Raw genomic sequence first — 19,893 nt, 5'->3', positions numbered from 1 at the left:
CGAGGCTCACAAAAAACCTTTGGTCTCACATGATCCTAAGTATATATAAGGCTTTTATATAATCAAAATTTCTTTCATCTTAGAGAGAAAGAGATTGAAGTAATTTGTGACGAAAAAGAAAAAGAAAAAGAAAATGAAAATGAAAAAGAAAAAGAAAATGAAAATGGGTAAAAGGGAGTTGGGTTAGTAAACGGTGATATTGACGAGAAGTGGGGGCATCAAATGTTTCATACATGTCTTGCAATCATTTGCAATAGCTACTTGATTATGACATAAAACATTTCCATGTGTTCCTTCCAACTCACTAACAACTCTTTTCTTTCATAAAACCTCCCAATTCTTTTATATCATTTTATATTTAAATTTGGAAAATTAACGTATACATAATCATTTTATTCTACTCTGTTTACCCCCTAGTCAACCCTTTCCTATTCATCAAAAGGTCAATACCTCTGTAATTATCTGTCACAGCTTACGAATAGAGCATTTTTCTATAAAACAAAACTCAAGTGCCACACAGGCTTCGAAATTCAAATTTATGGAGGAGGCATGTCACTTGTGGAGGTGCCACTCTTCACTTTCAAAAAACGGGCCATGGATAGCAAGCCAAGTAAGTCATTTGATTAATCGTCATGTGAGATAGAGAATGAGATCATAGTTTCAAACTCAAGAATTTTTTTTAATCGGTCCCTTTCATAAGTTGCAATCCAGACACTTATAGAGGTAGTATTTTTTGATTAAGTGAGAGAGGAATGACTAGGAGGCGAATTGTTACGTGGAAAACGGCTATTTCAATCGATTCCTCTTTAGATTCTCTATCTTTCTCACATAAATTAACCTTATTTGATTGGTTGTGGGCTTTTTTTTTTCTCCAAAATGGAAGCCCATTCAATCCCATTATTGTTATGTGGGTTGGACCGAACCTTTAATTAGCTTACCAATTATAAGAGTAAATTACGAATTTGGTCCATGAGGTGTATCATTTGTTACTAATCCTTTATCTTTATGTATTATAAAAAAAACTCTCTATTTGGGCAATTTATCTTGAATTTAGGGGTTGTTCTTTTGTGGCTTAATGGTCTGTATAAGCCATATAGATTATTTGCACAACCATATCTAACTGTTCGATATAGGCTTATTTGGTCAGCCCATGGCTGAATCGCTTAGCTACAAGAGTAGAGTCGTATACACTCAGCTGATCATTTTCCCTCAATACCCTTGGAAAAACACGTCTCTTCCTCCCTAAGTTCATTTATTTCTCCTCCAACAGACCCTCTACCTTACCTGAAATAAAATCGATACTCACTCTCTGAAATGAAGCTTGATTTGTTGGAAGAAACTCACTGGAATGAAGCTCGATTTATTCATTACTCTCCCCATCTCTTGCTTATGTGCCAGATCCAATGTTTCCCTTCCAGCGCCTCCGGTGATATAGTCGGTCTTCCAGTGACTGCCATCGTCGGTATCATCTTTTGATTTTTGTCGCGTCATCTTCCTCATTGCCATCATCGATCTTCTTTTAATTTTCAAGCTTTCTAGTGCCTCCTCGACGATTCTGAATGAGTTTGGTGAAGATTTGCTTTTGGATGTTTAAAGATTTGGGTGTTCCTCCCTACTCATTGAAAATATAAATCGTCTCCTTCGTTTTATTTGATTCTTTTGAATTGATTCGCAGACTTAGGGTTCATATGTTTGATATCTTTGATTTTTGACATTAGGTCTAAAAAAGTATTAAAAAAAACCCAAATTGTCTCCTTCACTGGGTCTATGACATTAGGTATGTGGAAAAAACCTAAATCAGTTAGATTGGATGGAGATTGAGGGGTAAAATAGTCATTTATGTCATTCAGACTGATTATTCAACAACTCAACAACCACTTATATGTTATCATTCAGGCAACTTTATCAATACAAACAACTGTATCCATACAAGTCTTAATGAACAACGAATCAAACAACTCCTTTGTCCCTTATGCAAACAGCCATCCATTATCATTGTTAAGTACTAGTACGAGGGCATTGTGGTCTTTTCCCCTTTTCTACTATCTTTGCATTTTTTAATTATTTTTTACATTTTCTTAAATGTTCATCTTCATCACCTTCAAATCAAAACAACAAACAATGATCAAAAAACATCTTTTTATCTTTCATCAAGAACATCAAGAAAACCCCTAAATCAAAAACCATAGAAAAATCTAAATTTGAGTCAAAAACCAAAATCAAAATTAAAAACACTAATCTAAATAACGAACAAAACCTTAAACCTTTTCGGTTTTTGTTTCCCATAGACGTTATACAAACAAATTAAAGAACAAATTAGATTCATTATCATCAAAATCATCGTTTACAACTTAAAGTAAGGAACAACCAAGAACCCTAACTCAAAAACTAAACTTCGTTGATATGAATCTGCTTTGAAAGTAGATCTACTGATATGAAAACCCTAACTTAAATCCAATGATCTAAAATATGCTTTGGAAATCCGAACTCTTGTAGATTGTGGCCAAAAAAATTACATGTAATCAACCAGAAAGGTTTTTAAGTAAAAAGAAACCTAAATCAGTTTTACCGTTCCCAAAAGATTTGATCAGTGGAAAATGTCAATAACATGATAGGCGATATGGAGAACGGACAATGATGGGGCGACAAGGAGTGATACGGTGTTTGTGTGTGGTTTATATAACGTAGAGTTTGGGAACTATAAAATTGATTTAAGTTTCTTTTTAATTTAAAACTTGCTAGTCGATTACAAGCAAAAAAAAATTAGGTTAAAATGACGTAACCAATTTTTAAAAATTCAATAATTTATTTTATTGAAAAAAGATATTTAGGGACTTAATTATTCAAAATGAGAAAATTTAATAGTTTTTTTTAAAAAAAAAAAAAATTCAAGAACTTAACCATTTAAAATGGGATAGTTTGTTGGGTTTCTAAACTTTTCCTTATAATTATAAGGACTCATTGAAATGTAATTTATCTTTTCTGCATTATAATAAGTAAACACTTTGATTTATAACAAAATTATTAGCAGCAAAGTAGAGACCAATTTTCTTCTTATCAATTGTTGGTTATATTGATTTCATAATATTGAACCAAACAATGTTAGGAGTTGTTTACCTCTTAATAGTTCCATTAAAAAGCAGCATCTGAATCGCTAAGATGTGAATCTTGTTTGACAAAAAAAGATCTGTCTCTTAATGGTTCTAAAATTATCTGAATAATTTAAAATCATGGACCTCCTTAACCATTCAGCACCCCAATTCCATTGTAAATAATTATCGAACAATTATATTTCATTTTGCACTATATTATGAGGGCTTTTTAATCATTCTGACCACTTAATCATTCTGCATCAAATCATTTAGCAACTCCCAAACAACCCCTTAATGATTCATGTCATCGCTTACCTTCTATTACTTCCAACTAACTCTAATTTTGGTCCCTGAGGTTTAGTGAAATACTTGAAGTGAGATATGAACTTTGATAATTCTAGACAACATCCTCGTGGTTCTCATTTTGCTCTTAAATGATCTCTAGTCACTAACTCCGTTTATTTTCTTTGTTAGAGGGAGGGCAGTTTCATCCATTTAGTTTTTTTACTTATTTCCCCTGTCTTTTCCTGTTTTGATTTTGACCTATTAATCATTTCTTTTTTATTCTACTAGAAATAGAAAAAAAATGATTATTTAACAATATTGTTTTAGTATTATACACACACATACACACATGTACATATATACAACATAGTTGCATACATCAGGAAAGATAACTGCCCCCCTTCGTCAGTGACCCCCAACCCATCCTTTCATGTTTGTCAATGACCTGCCACCCCGTCTCCTTCTTTGTCATCTTCCACCCACAACAAGTTCACTAGGTAATGGTTTCCATTGAAGAAAAAGAAAAAGAAGAAAAATGGAAAACCACCCAAACCAAACCCAAAAACCAAAAACTAAACCTACACCCAAATCTAGACCACCATTCACTCCTTCAGTCTAGAATCGAAAACCACCCCTTCCTTCTGATTTAGAACCATTAACCCCACCCCCCCGGTTTGTATCCAGATATGAACCAGGAAGTCTGCAAAACACACACACATATCACATCATCTATTGAAACAAAGTGTGTTTGTTTCAATGAAGACAAACAAAGAGTGTGTATAGGGGTGTTGTAGTGTGTGTTGTTTTAACAACATGAAGTCTTTACATGTGTGTGCATTATATGTGTGTGAGAGATATCAACATTAAGGGGGCATTCAGTTAACATAATGAAATTTAGTAGAATTGGAATCCATCAAGGAATTTGACTTTAAAGGAATTGAAATTGAATTTGACCATGCGTTTGGTTTGTAGGAATTGGAATCTCCATCTTTGTTTGGACCACCACCAATCTCCCAACCTCTGCCCCCGCCCACCCTATCCATACCGACCATCATACCACTACTGTCGTCGTTACAGCTGCCATCCCACCCCACACTCGTCCACCCCCTTCTCACCCACATGGGTGGATAGTGGCAGGGGGTAGTTGTGACGACACTATTGGCATGGTGGTCAGTAGGGTGAGGGTGTGGGTGGGACGGAAGGGGGGGGGGAGACGGTTGTTGGTAGCTATGACAATGACAATAATCGCATGATGGATGGTATGGTGAGTGGCGAAGGGACAAGGGTGGGTTTGGGAGTAGGGTGGTAGTTGTGACGACGACAGTAGTGTCATGGTGGTTGGTATAGGCAGGGGTGGATGTTGGGGTAAGGTGGGGGTGAGTGGCGACAGGGTGGCCTGGTGGATGAGGTAGGGTGGGTGGTAGGTGGGGGCGTAGGTGAGTGATGGGCAGAGGTGTAGTTAAGGTGGGTGAGTGTAACAATGACAGTAGTGGCATAGTGGTGGGTTGGGGATTGAGGTAAGTGGGGTGGGTGGCGGTTGTAAATGTGACAACAATGATATGGTGGTGGGGGTTAAAATAGGGGTGTGATAATGACAACAGTAGCATGGTCATAGTAGGGATGTAGGGTGGGTGGGTGTGATGAAAACAATACTGTCATGGTGGTCATTAGTGGATTAGGGGTTGGGGTGGGTGGCGGTTGTGACAGCAACAATAGTGGTTTGGTGGTGGGGGGTTAGGAGTGGGGCGTGACGGTAACAATAGTAGCATGGTCGTTGTGAGGGCAAGAGATGGAATCAAATCCTTCACTTATGCTAAGGAATGATCAATTCCTTAATTTGTGAAATTCAATGGATTCCATCTATTTTAATATGTGAATCAAACAAAGGAAATGAAAATTCGGTAAAAGGAATTATATATATATATTCCATTAGAGAGTTCGACATCATTATTAAACGACGTTTGGTGTTGTTATAGTCGACTCCTTCTTTCAATGTCCAATTTAAGAGGAAAAATAAGAATAATAATGCATATTAAGCAATGATAGTTATTTACAGATCTCCAACATTCGTAAAAGCTTGTAGAGTTCCTTGATCAGGTAAAAAGTAAAACCATTTTAACGATTATCCATTTTTCAAGGCTATTAACGAAATTTTATTCTACTTGAAAAAATGAAATGAAAAAAATGGACCATGTGGTTGTTTGTGTGGTGGTGGGTTGACCTTTTTCACAAATATTCAAAAGGGTTCGAGAGTCCAGGTGTCAGCCACGTGGACATCAGTTGATGAGGTCGGATCACCGGATGGTTGAAATTCAAGTTTTTACATTACAAATCTCCATCATCATCCTCTTCCTCTCAATTTTTTTCAATCTCCATCAAACCCCAAATTCTGCCCATCAAATTCCAAATCTCCCACCCACAAAATGCCCCAGAAAGCTACCTAGGGTTCTTCCATCCATTCTTCGTTATCTGTGTTTCTGTTTGGAATTGGGGGGAGGGTTCGTGTAAAAGGGTTATTTGCAGAAACCCCCCCAATTAAATGGGAATTGCCAACACGAAACACAGATTATTCTCCAATAACGATGACACCCCAGCTACACCGCCTCCTCCGCCTCCGCCGCCTCCGGTTGATAACCAGAAGGCATTGACGACGACGGCAAAGAAGAATCAAAACCAGGTGGTACCGAAAAGATCGCCACTTTTGGCGGTTTACGCCCTAACTCCTACGACGCGAGGGTTCTTCAGGAGGCCGTTTGCACCGCTGTCACCGGCACAGCACATAAAGGCGGTTCTGGCACGGTGGCATGGGACGTCCAAGGCCAATGCGACGGCGGCAGCGGCGGCTGAAGGGGAGGAGGGGGAAGAGAATGTGAGGCTGAACAAGAATTTTGGGTTTTTAAAGCATATTAGGCGTAAATATGAGTTGGGGGATGAGGTTGGCAGAGGTCATTTTGGGCATACTTGTAAATCTAAGTTTAAATATGGGGAACTTAAAGGTCAACAAGTCGCAATCAAGATTATTCCAAAGTCAAAGGTTTGTATTATCGACAATCCTAACTTCTCCTGCAAGAAACCTGTTTTTAAAAACATGTTACAAAGACAAAAACACGTTACAAATACGTTAACATAAGAGAATATTTTGACCCACTCAACTGCTAAAGCTAACACTAACGTGAGGCCCAAGATTAAACCCGGGACTTGAATTCATCATATAGCCTTCATTTTAAAAACTTAAAAAGGGAAAAACATATTTATGGGTCTAAAGAAAGACGAGATGTAGAAATTAAGACATACGATTATCAACTTAAATGTTTGCTAACTAGCATTGAATCTATTTCCTCAGATGACAACAAGTATTGCGATTGAGGATGTAAAACGGGAGGTAAAGATACTAAGACTTTTGACAGGGCATAGCAATCTAGTAACATTTTATGATGCATACGAGGATCATGATAACGTCTATCTCGTTATGGAGTAAGTGTTGCATATGGTTACCGTTTTATGCATATTCTATTTTTTTATATCTGTTTAATTAGTGATTGATCTTTTTAAACCAATATATTTTCATTTTTGTTATAAACTAATTGTTATTCTTATAAAAATATATAAAAAAGGCATTGTATTTGCATTTATGTAAGAACAACAATTTGTTTATATAACAAAAAGTCAATCATTTAGATTGTTGGACTCAATGATTGTTGGGGAAGTCCAATTTTTTTTAAGTATCTAATATTTATATACAGTAAATAGAACAAATAAATTCAAACACCATTCTCACATTTAGTGAGGTTTAAACGCTTGGCCTCTTAGGAGGTCAAAGACTCACGTACCGTTAAGTCAAGATCCCCTTGTAAGCTCAATTGTTGTTGATGTTGTCATTATTTGGTTGTTTATGAGTTAAATTATGGCATGTTTTTCAGGTTATGTGAAGGAGGGGTACTTTTGGACAGAATAATTGCAAGGTTTGTATTTTCATCATGAACTTCTTGTTGTTTTTTTTTTTTTTTGGAAAATTGCATCATTTCTTTTTAAATATTAAAATAAGAAAGGGAGTTTTATTTGAAAATATGTTGTTACAGGGGTGGGAAATACACTGAAGATGATGCGAGGAAATTAATGATACAAATGTTGACTGTCGTTGCATTTTGTCATCTACAAGGTGTGGTTCATCGGGACCTAAAACCCGAGGTCAGATGTTTACCAGTCTCAACGACTTGATAACCGTAACGAATTTTTCCATCGATAAAAGCCTTTCGTTTTGTAGCGTTTTTATCTCGTATAACTAATGATTTCCAATTTCTGATGAATCAGAACTTCTTATTTGCATCCAAAGACGAAGATGCCGAATTGAAGGCCATAGATTTCGGTTTGTCGGACTTTGTCAACCCAGGTACGCCCTCTATTCATTCAATCGGAACATTAATTCGGTTAAAAACGAAGAGTTACAATCTGTATTATATTTGCATGCATGGGTGCAGAGGAAAGACTGGATGACATAGTTGGAAGTGCATACTATGTTGCTCCAGAGGTTCTACAAAGGTCATATGGTACGGAAGCGGATGTATGGAGCGTGGGCATTATAGCGTACGCCCTTTTGTGTGGTAGTCGTCCCTTTTGGGGTCGTACCGAGTCAGGGATCTTTCGAGCTGTTCTTAAAAACGAACCAACTTACGATGATGCCTCTTGGTCTAATCTATCCATCCTCGCTAAACACTTTGTTAAAACCTTATTGAATAAGGATCCTAAGAAACGATTAACCGCTGCACAAGCATTGTGTAAGCTACTTCTCCCTGATTATATAACCATTTTAATTACTATATATTATAATCTCATTATAATTTTTTGTATTAATTTTCAGGTCATCCATGGATTAGAAATGGTAACCAAGTCAAGAAAGCACCCTTTGATATATGGATACCCAAGTTTGTGAAACGTTATATCTGTTCATCCAATCTGCGGAAATCTGCTTTAAGGGTACCAACATATAAATATATATATATATATATATATATATATATATATACACACACACATATGTGTATATTAATGATTTTTAAGTAGGATATTAATGATTATAATTGTAATTAACAGATGCAAGTATATGTTTTAATTTTTGGTGGTGCATGTAGGCTCTATCGAAGACCTTAAATCAACATGAGTTGGTGTACTTGAAGGAGCAGTTTTCGTTGTTGGAGCCGACAAAAGGATACATTAACGTCGAAAGTTTCAAAACGGTCCGTTATAATTCCTAGACATGGACAAGGTTTAACTAATTATATGTAACGTTACTAACTAATCGGTGTGTATGGATCAGGCGGTGACGAAATACGCTACTGGTGCAATGAAAGAGTCTTGTATCAATGATTTCTTAGAATCGGTATATATATATATATGCATTGATTCAGTATTTAATTATGTCTGTGTGTGTGTATATATATATATATATATATATATAACTAAGTATGATTAATGATGTATGTATGTGTGTATATAGGTTTGTAAGCTTCAATATAAGAAGATGGATTTTGAGGAGTTCTGTGCAGCTACTGTTCGGGTCCATCAAATAGAGGGTCGGGATGGATCCGAAGAACAAATTCGTGCAGCTTATGATATATTTGAGAGAGACGGTAACAGATCCATTATGGTCGAAGAACTCGCTTCTGTAAGTTACATTTTTTAATCAAACAAATTATATATATATACATGGTACTTATAATTATATATATATGAATGATAATATGAATTGATGGATGTTAGGAACTGGGTCTTGGGCCATCAATTCCGGTTCGTGACGTGTTGGACGACTTGATTCGGCCAACCGATGGGAAGCTTACTTACCTTGGATTCGTCAAAGTGTTGCGCGGTCATGTATCGCGTAGGAACAATATTCCCAAACCTTAATATATACTAACATTCTACAATGTTCCAAATTAACTTTCATGTAACCTTAATTATAGAACCATGTAAATTACATATTATATATTAATTAATTAGAATGTATATATACACAATTAGAAGTTGTTTAATAATTGTTGAATAGTTTTGTGCAGAATGATTGAGTGGTCAAAATGATTAAGAGACTCTCATAATATAATGTAAAATAAAATATAATTATTTAATAATTATATACATTAAATTTAAGCTCTTAATAATTAAAAGAGATTCAAGATCCAAAATCATTCAAATTTTAAAAACAAACTATTTTTTATGAAACAAGATTATCTCTTAGAATTAATTTTATTTTATAATAGAGTCTAATGGTTTGCACTGGATTCCATCATGGCTCCTTGGTTTCCCAATCCTTTGACTATCAAAACGTCAACGTTCCATTTCAGGTTTGGGCACTATTCTATTCTTCTAAAGCATTTTCAACCTAAATTTTTATAATCTTTCTAAAATAGAAAATCAGATTTTTTTTAAATTACATTTAACTTCTGATAATTTCTCTAATTTTAAAAAATGTATTTATCTCTTAACAGTAAATTTAAAGACTTCTTCGAATTTGATTGGGAAAATTGCATCAAAATGGAACAAACTTTCACCTTATTCCTATTTTGGGGAATCAACTTTCAAAATTATCATTTATGGGTCTCTATCAAACTTTTTGTTTATTTAAGGGCTTGGTTAACCTGTTGAATAGGTAACAGGTAATTTAATATGACTTGGCAAAAAATTATTTAAACAAATATTATGTGGAAATTATTTTGACAAATCATCATTATAATTAAAAGAAATCAAAATGAATTATGCCAAATCATCATTGTAATTAAAAGAAATCAAAATGAATTATACCTTCACGTCTCCTACCTCAGTCACAATTTTGCCTCTCCATCTTCCTTCCATCGTCTCCGACAGCGCTGCCCTTCAATCGCCATCTTCCTTCCATCGTCTCCGACAGCGCTCACCTTCAATCGCCATCTTCCTTCCATCGTCTCCGATAGCGCTGCCCTTCAATCGCCATCTTCCTTCCATCGTCTTCGACAGCGCTGCCCTTCAATCGCCATCGTCGCCCTCTCCAACAGTGGCTACCCTTCAATCGCCGTCGTCGCCCTCTCCGACAGCCGCTGCCCTCTCCGGCAGGCTGTCCTCTCCGCTACTCTTTTCAACAGGTATCCACTATCTGTGTTTTTTTGTGTCTATAATCGTACATCATCGGATATATGTGTCTGTAATCATACATATCTATTAGTCGCATTGGTTAATCTTCTCTGTTGATGTGGTGTTGTTTGTTTGATTGTCTGAACCTAATTATGATGGTTTCTTGTATCTGTAAGTAAACATGCATATTCGAAAATTCATATAACTTAGACAGACCTGTAGTTCAAAAGGGAAGATTACAAGCAGAGACCATAATGGAATGAAATGTAAACAAAAAGACAGCAACTTTATTACTTAAAATAAAACTAAGCAAACTATTTTGCAAATGGAGATGGATTTAATTTAATCCACTCATGTTTCCAGTTACTTGATGATTACAACCTTTCTCCTTTGCATGAACAAGGAGTTGACTACATGTTTCTCTTGTCTTTCCTTTGCAATGGTTAAACCGATGTTAAATTCATATTATGATGCTCCTGTGTTAAACAATGTCTTAGTCTTTTTTTAGAACGTAGGGACCGTTTATCAAACTCTTACTCGGGTAAGTGAACATCAAGACACATTACCTTACCGGATAAATATGGTAAGGACCAAAAATCTTACCCGGTAAGAGCGAGACAAGGACCAAGAGTCTTATCCGGTAAGGGTGACGACTCTTACCACGGTAAGCACTTACCGGGTAAATTGTTGCATACAATACCGTTTGGTTGGACTAAAATCTTACCCGGTAAGTCAATGACAATGTTAAATTTTGCGGGTAAGCATTTACCCGGTAAGTTTTTAGTACGGGCCCTTACATTGATTTGACTCATAAAGAAACTTTCACATGGAACAGTTGCTTATGCAATTAAGCATACAAGACAATTGAAGGGATGGAGGGATGCTTGATATGTGTAGATCATGGAACAATTGCTTAATAGCAATTGAAGGGATGGAGGGATGCTTGATATGTGTAGAACAAATGAACTTGACCCAAGTAATAAAGTTCCATAAATTTTAAAAAGTTGCATAAAGTTGTTCACCTTTTCTTTATCCAAAATAACCCAAAAGATGGACAAAGTGATAATATAACAGAAGAAATTATGCAAACCTGAAAGGACAAAAGTTGACTCATCAACTGGACACCTAATGTTAAATATCTTAAATGAAAAGACACACAAATCACAAGGAGGTAATTTTATTCAAAAGCACATGCCAACCAACCAAAATAGATGTTGTAATTTCTATAAAATAATTATATATTAATGCTACACTAGGACCAAACCTGCCACAATGCCATTATCCTCCAACTTCATCCCTCTCATTATTGTTATCAGTTTATTTTCATGTGATTGCAATGTGTTTGCTACCATTGTTTTCATATTGAGATTTTCAAAAAGTTTATTTTCAGATCCGAAGAGAACCAATATGAAGATCAATTTGGCTATAAATCATGGCGGCATGTTCCAAACAAATCCATTCTATTATGGAGGTAAAGTTGCATATTTGAAAGATTTCGATGTAAGTAACATAGGCATTAGAAGCCTAAGACAAAACATTGAAGATTTTACTTCATCTGAAGTTAGTCGAATGTATTATAAGGTTCCTAATACAGATTTGGAAAAAGGATTGAAACCCCTTGATAGTGACAAAGATGTTGAAAGGTTGTTTAGTTATGGTATGTTGTCGGCACAATTGGAAATTTTTATAGATCATTTTAACATTGATATTATTAGTGAGTTCTTGAATAGTAATTATGATGATACCGTTGAAGAGGATTATGTTACCGGTAGTGATGATGAGATTAGTTTTTCCGATGTTGATGATGACGAGGTTGCTAGTGTAGATCATTTATCGGAARRGGATGATGAGATTAGAGARGTTAGAATGAGAAAAATCAATAGGGAAGTGGAAGATGTGAATGTTGAACATGCAATACATTCTTGTAATGCAAATGTTCGAGTCCCTAGAGATTGTAACATGGAAAGAGAAAATGAGGTACAACCACCACCATACCAACATGATGATTTTTTGACAGAATTATGTGATGAGTACGATAGGGATAGGTTTGTTGAAGACGTCGTTAATTCCGAAAACGAAAATGAAATGGTTGAAGATGATGAGGCCAAAACCAATGAACTTCCAATTCACAATCCAAATGTTCCTTGGAACTTAATGAAACCTCAAGTTGGTGAACGATATGCATCGGCCTTGGAGTTAAAGAATTGCTTGGCAAATTATGCACTTTCAAATGGCCTTCAACTTAGGTATGCCACTTATCTTGTTTACTTACATGCATTTATTATTTAATTACTAACGTTTTTCTGACATATTGTTATCAATGAAGGTATCTAAAAAACAGCAAAGACAAGTTACATGTTGTGTGTGGACCTCCTAAAAAAGGATATGAAAGTAGTTGCCCATGGAGATTATGGGCATCTTGGATGAAGGATGAAAAATCATTCCAAGTCAAGTCACTAAATGATGAGCACAAGTGTGGGAGAAATTACATGTTAGGTTCACTTGTGAATTCCAATTGGATTGCTAAGCAATATGGGARGAAGATTAGACAAAACYCATCTATCAAGTTAGTTGATTTGAAGGAATCCATTCTAAAAAAATACAAGTGCATTGTTCAGTTGGGTCAATGCCAAAGGGCTAAGGCCAAGGCATTGGGGGAAGTAGAAACGRCTCTAATTGAGCATTATGGAAAGTTATGGGACTACGGTGARGAGRTTAGAAGGAGTAATCCAGGATCAACGGTTAAAATTAGTGTCGAGATAGGACCAAATAATAGAAATTATTTTCAAAGATTTTATGTGTGTTTTAAGGGTATTAAAGAAGGTTGGTTGTCAGGGTGTAGGAGATTCATTGGCTTGGATGGATGTTTTCTAAAAACCGTATGCAAGGGAGAATTGTTAAGTGCGATAGGAAAAGATGGTAACAACCAAATATATCCTCTTGCCTGGGCAGTGGTGGAGGTTGAAAATAAAGATAGTTGGAAGTGGTTTTTAAATTTTCTAATGGAGGACATTGGATTGACCAATGGGTTAGGGGTAACATTGATGTCAGATCAACATAAGGTAAATAGTATACTAATAATTAACTGCACACACTTACCAATCTATTATGAATGTGATCTTCTAATTAGTTAAGTGCATTTTGCTAATACATGGACTTGTTGAAGCTGTTAAAGAGGTATTCCCACTTGCTGAACATCGTCAATGTGCTAGACACATATACGCCAATTTCAGGAAGAAGTACACCGGTATCCAATTCAGATCTTTGTTTTGGGCTGCATCCAAGTCAGGGACACCACAAGAATTTGAAGGAATTATGCAAGAAATTAAAAGTTTGTCTCCCCATGCTTATGAACATTTGATGGAAAGACAAYCGTCAACATGGTCAAGGGCTTTTTTCAAGATCGACACATCATGTGATGCTGTAGAAAACGGAGCAAGTGAGTGTTTTAACTCTTTGATTGTCTCATCTAGGAGAAAACCTATAATAACAATGCTGGAGGAGATTAGAGCTCTTGTTATGGAAATAATGGTTAGGATGAACAACAAAGCATGCAACTGCGATGATGAAATCTGTCCAAATATAAGAAAGAAAGTTGAGCAAAATAAGGAGCTAATGCGGTATGTTTATCATTATTCTTCTGTATGCATATAAGGTAATTTGTTTCATAAATATGACATTATGGTTTGCTAATTTTTTTTTTTGCAGATTTTGGCGTGTTGCTCCCAATGGAGGGAATCTTTTTGAAGTAAGACAAGGACTAGAGGGTTTTGTTGTCGACACTCAATGTAGAACATGCACTTGCAGAAGTTGGCAAGTTTCTGGAATTCCTTGTCCGCATGCTGTTGCAGCCATATACTTCATTCACCAAGATCCAGCTAAGTTTGTGTCTCCTTTCTTGTCAAAAGTAAAGTTCAGTAATACATATAATCATAGGATCAATCCTTTGAATGGGATCAAACTTTGGCCAAGGACAAATTTTGCCAAACTTTCCCCCCCAAAGTCTAGACGCATGCCTGGCAGACCTACAATAGCCAGAAGGAAAGATGCAAGTGAAGGAAGTAGTCACACTAGAAGAAATGCACATGGCCATGAAGCTGTAGCCAAATCGGGGAGAAAGATGACTTGCAGAAATTGTTTGGAGGTAGGACATAATTCTAGGAGTTGTAAAAATAAAAAGAAAGATGCACCGATTTGTCCAAAAAATCCAGTTGGTAGACCGAGAAAAAAAAAACATAGAAGAGGAAGATTTAGTTATTGGAAGCAATATAAGAGGAGGGGGTTCAAGAGGAAGGGGTTCAAGAGGTAGGGGTTCAAGAAGTATGAGTTTGCGAGATACGATTATAGGGGTAAGTATAATAATTGCGATTCACATTGTGTTTGAATGAATCAAATATTGTAGCTAAAGTATGTTTATTTTGCAGATTTCACAGGTTAGTTTTGAGACGAGTATACCAATTGCTATTGGGGAAGGTATTTTCTATATGTATAAGCACAATGTATTTGCATATTTGCATATATTTACATATTTGCACTAACTTGCATATGTTTACATAGGGCAAGTTGATAGAGGTGATGCGCAAATTCCTGATGAAGTTCGATCAGTTCCATAGTTTACAGTTGATGGTTGACTTTGATAAGGATGATTCAAGCAGTCGAAGATTGAAGATTTTCAACCATTTTTTTTGTAACAATGTCTTGTCATCGACTTTATTCTAATCTTGATGATTTGAACGTGTAAGCAAACTTTTATTTTGGTTTGATTTGTCAATTTTGATTTAAACTTTAAAATTGATATGGATTGGTTGGATATAAAAATCTTGAATTTGATATTTGATATTTATTTTTTATTGCATCAATTAATTTTTTCATTGCATTAGTAAAAAATAATTTTTATTTTGGTAATTTGGATTTTTTTTTGAAAAAATCTTCAATTTAATATTTGAATTAAAAAAAACGAGATTTRGAATRAAAAATAGATTTTATTACAATAATTTTTGAAAAAAAAATGAATTTTAGTTATTTTTTAATAATTATTTTACAATTTTAAATATGACGTGTAATATTAGTTTTAAAATAAAAAATTAATATGACATGGAATATTAGTTTTAAAATAAAAAATTAATATGACGTGGAATATCTTAGTTGGCAAAAGATGTGGATGATGTCAACATTAACAGGTCAACCAGACCCTTAAATAAACAAAAAGTTTGACAGAGACCCCTAAATGACAATTTTGAAAGTTGGTTCACCAAAATAGAAATCAGGTGAAAGTTGGTTTCATTTTGGTGCAATTTTTTCAATTTGATTTCTTCTTGTTTTTATTTATTATTTTATAATGTTCCAAAAAATATTTTAAGCAAAAAAAATCTCCAAAATATTCAAATTTCTTTGAAATGTTCTAAATGTGTTAAATACATTAATGCCATGTTTTGGTTTAAATGAATGCTAATTATAATTTACATGTAAATTTTTTAATGATGATGAACAAATATGTGAAATTGTATACATTTTATTTATAAATTCAACAATATGGGTAAAATAGACAATTTAAACAAATTCATAGGTTTATTAGTTTACAAAAACAAACAGTCTTATTAATTCAGATTTCAGACGTCAACACCACCTCTTATAAATCATAAGTAAAATAAAACTTCAGATTTCAACACATTTTAAAAAACAAACACCACCTAACGTTTAAGTAGAAGTCCATCATATAAGTGTCTACTATTTTTCTGTTCTTACTCTATTTCCAAAAGAAAAAAAAAGTGAACATTCCTTATGAGAGAAGATATACAATTAGCAAATTAGATAAATATTCAATATAATTAAGAATAAAAATTATCTAATACACATATAAAACCATAATCATATTAATTTATAGCAAATTTAACGAATCCTTACATATATAAAAGTAAAACCTTCGGATATTAAGGTGACACCGTGAGAATTGAGTATTCTCAAATGGTGAATTGTGATTGAGTTTTAATTGTCCCATATTGGTGAAGATTTAAAAATTTTGAACAAAATGAAGTGTATAAAAAAATGGATGGTGTCTTTGTTTCAATTCATGGGGTTTTTCTTTTATGGTTGTCTTATTTTGGATGATCCTCAATGAAATCTATAATCATGATTGGAATCAAAATCAACCAAATGTTAAAAATCATAATACAAAACTAAAAGTGAAACCAATGATGATGATTTGGCAACATGAGGTTCAATTCTTTTTAAATCTTGATTAAAGTTGATTTTTATCATCTTACATTGGTGGAAAGATTTCAAAGAAGATGATAGATGTATAAAAGCATAATAAATGCTTTGAAACCTATAACCATGGTTGAAATCAAAACCAACTATTTTTATATCTTTATATATACTATAAGAGTACTCGCGTAATGCACCGAGACACATCTCGATTTTAATGTTTTATTTTATTATTTGTCTTTATCGATGTTATAATACGATTTTATGTGTTTTTAAAAAAGCAATAATGATTTTAAATATAAATTTGAAGATATCATAAAAGTTTGAAAAAAAATTATATCAATGTTAATATCAAATCAACTATTTAAAAGTTTTCATTTTTTATATAATTTCTTTTAATTTATTTTTTATTATAATTTAATTTAAGTTTAATAATGAAATAATTTATTTTTGGTTTAATAATATACTATTTTATGAAGATAATAATTAAGTATTCTGTTAGAACTCAATAATTATCCTAATTATATTTTAGATTTTTTATATTTAAAATGATATGTTTATCCTGTATTTGATTATGTTTATCTGCAGTTAGTTACACGAATTCAGATATGGAGCTTAATAAGTTGTACTTACGCACAATCTACTTGCAATCATGAGTTTTAAGAAATATGCATTAATAAATAGTACTTTACGCATAAAAAATGGTTTTTAAGATTTTTATTAAATGTTTTATAATATAGTATATATAGATAAAAGGAAAAACTTGGGGTATTGAGGTGACACCATGAGAAATTGAGTATTCTCAAATGATGAATTATGGTTAAATTTTAGTTGTCCTACGTTAATGAGGAGTTGAAAGATTTGAACAAAGAGAAGTGCATAAGAAAGGTGGATTGGATGTCTTTGTGTCAAATAATGAGATTCGCATCATAGGGTTATTTAATTTTGGATGGTCCTCTTTGAAATTTATAATCATGGTTGGAATCAAAACCAACCAAATGCTAAAAATTATATTGCAAATATAAAAGTGAAACCAAGGATGATAACTTGGCAACATGAGGTTTGGTTGTTCCTTAAATCTGAAATAATGTTGACTTTCATCATCTCGCATTGGTAGAAAGATAATAGTTTCGAAGAAGATGATGGATGTATAAAAATGTTGTGGAACTTTGAAATCTATAACAATTGTTGAAATCAAAACCAACCAATTGGTAAATTTTTTGTGCAAAACGAATGCAAATTATACATTTTTTTTCTTAACCAGAGTTGTAACTATTGTAGTACTTATAATAACAAATATAAGTTAGGTATCTATTATATCACTTATATATAATGAAAGTGTTGACTTAATGACGTGTTTTCATCTTATGTTAATATTCTCCAAATCGTGATTTAAGTGTTGGATGGGGCGTTATAAATATAAATATAATCCAGAGTTTTTAGATATATTGCACTTCAGCTCGAGTCGAGGTTTTACGTTTTTTCTTAAATTGAGTTTTGATTACCATGCAATGCGTGGTGTCGAACACTAGTTTTAAGTAAGCCAACATAAATGTCTAGTATTAGAAATATATTTATATTATATTATAAAACATTTGACAAAAAATTTTAGAAATCATTTTTATGCATGAAATACTGTTTATTGATTGCATATTACTTACAATTAAAAAATATATATAAATTGTGCGTAAGTACAACTTATTAAAGCTTCATGTTTGAATTCATGTAACTAACTGCAGATAAAAATAATTAAACATATGATAAATATCTCATTCTAAATACGAAAAATCTAGAATATAATTATTGAGTTATAACAAAATACTTAATTATTATATTTATAGAAAAATTATATTATTAAAACAAAAATAAATAACTTATTTATTAAACCTATCTATAGTTCTATATTATATTAACATTCAACAAAAACTCTTAAAAACTATTTTTTATGCATGAAATACTGTTTATTGATGCATATTACTTAAAATTCAAGATTACAAGTAAACTGTGTATAAATACAACTTATTAAAGATTAATATTTAAATTCATATAACTAACAACAGATAAACATAATCAAATACAGGATAAACATCTCATTTTAAATATAAAATATAAATAGGATAATCATTGAGTTATAACTAAATAATTAATTATTATATTTATAAAAAGATTTATTATTATGTCTAAATTAAATTAGAATAAAAAAAGAAAAATTTTAAATAGTTAGTTTGATACTAATATGAATATTTTTTTTTCAAATTTGGAATATCGAAAATTCGAGAGCAAGAATTTCCAGGAACATTTGGAACATTTCGTTTCTGAGCAGAAGAGCCATTTTCAAGTAGTGTTTGATCGATTACGTATTAATCAATATTCGATTTACCGACAATTTTTTTTTGTCTAAGCCACTTCGTTTATTTATGTCCAAGTTGCTTCTTTTTTTGTCTAACTTACTTCCTTTTTTGTTTGTCAGTTTCGGGAATATCGCGATTCATAGGTTCGAACTGGAAATAAAAAAACCTTGTTATGAGCTATCACATGCATTTCCTTTTTTCTATTTGACTTTGTATATAAAATATAAAATTTTTATTAGTTCCATCTATTCCCGATATATTTCTTTATTCCATTACTCGTTATATTCTAGTCAATCCAATTGGTTAAATTGTCGTTCATAATTGAAATGAATTGAGATTGATAAGGAGTTGGTTAATGATGCTCGAACATGTACTTGTTTCGAGTGCCTATTTATTTTTTGTCGGTCTATATGGATTGATCACAAGTCAAAATATGGCTAGGGCTTTTATAATATCTTCATGTTTATATTCTATTCAAAAATAAAAAAATTATCGTTTTTCTTAAAACCACATAAAATCGTATTATAACATCGATTGAGACAAAAAAAAAACGAAACACTAAAATTGAAATGTATTTCGCTTCATTGTTCGAGTACCGTGATTTGATTAATATTGGGTGGAGATATTTGCAACCCCCCCCCCCTCCAAATACACCCTTCCTTTATAGGTCAACATTGTTTTCTGAAGAAAAAAAAAATTAATACTAACTATTATATCAAAAATATTATAATTAATTTCAAGTAATTTGTTTTAATTTTCTTTTTTTCTAAATTTATGTTTTAATTTTTTTATAAATTTATTTTCTAAATCAAGGTGACTCGAATTTACGTCTTTTCTCATTTTTTTTTTTTAAATTTATGTTT

At 33.0% G+C, this 19,893-nt stretch overlaps 1 protein-coding gene across 1 annotated transcript; it reads left to right on the top strand.

The window, feature by feature from the left end:
• Nucleotides 1-5,916: 5,916 nt before the first annotated feature.
• LOC112514415 (CDPK-related kinase 5-like) lies at nt 5,917-15,088 on the top strand. Its single transcript, XM_025120919.1, has 14 exons — nt 5,917-6,411; nt 6,721-6,851; nt 7,298-7,339; nt 7,457-7,565; nt 7,689-7,767; nt 7,856-8,152; nt 8,236-8,351; nt 8,507-8,611; nt 8,692-8,754; nt 8,872-9,039; nt 9,135-9,252; nt 14,384-14,619; nt 14,900-14,948; nt 15,033-15,088. The coding sequence occupies exons 1-14, from the start codon at nt 5,917-5,919 to the stop codon at nt 15,086-15,088; spliced, it is 2,064 nt and encodes a 687-aa protein (XP_024976687.1).
• Nucleotides 15,089-19,893: the final 4,805 nt, after the last annotated feature.

Source organism: Cynara cardunculus, assembly GCF_001531365.2.
Source record: "Cynara cardunculus var. scolymus isolate 2C chromosome LG 1, CcrdV1, whole genome shotgun sequence".
Lineage (NCBI taxonomy): Eukaryota > Viridiplantae > Streptophyta > Magnoliopsida > Asterales > Asteraceae > Cynara > Cynara cardunculus.
The sequence above is the reverse complement of the archived record's forward strand: the minus strand, read 5'-3'. Positions and strand labels throughout refer to the sequence as shown.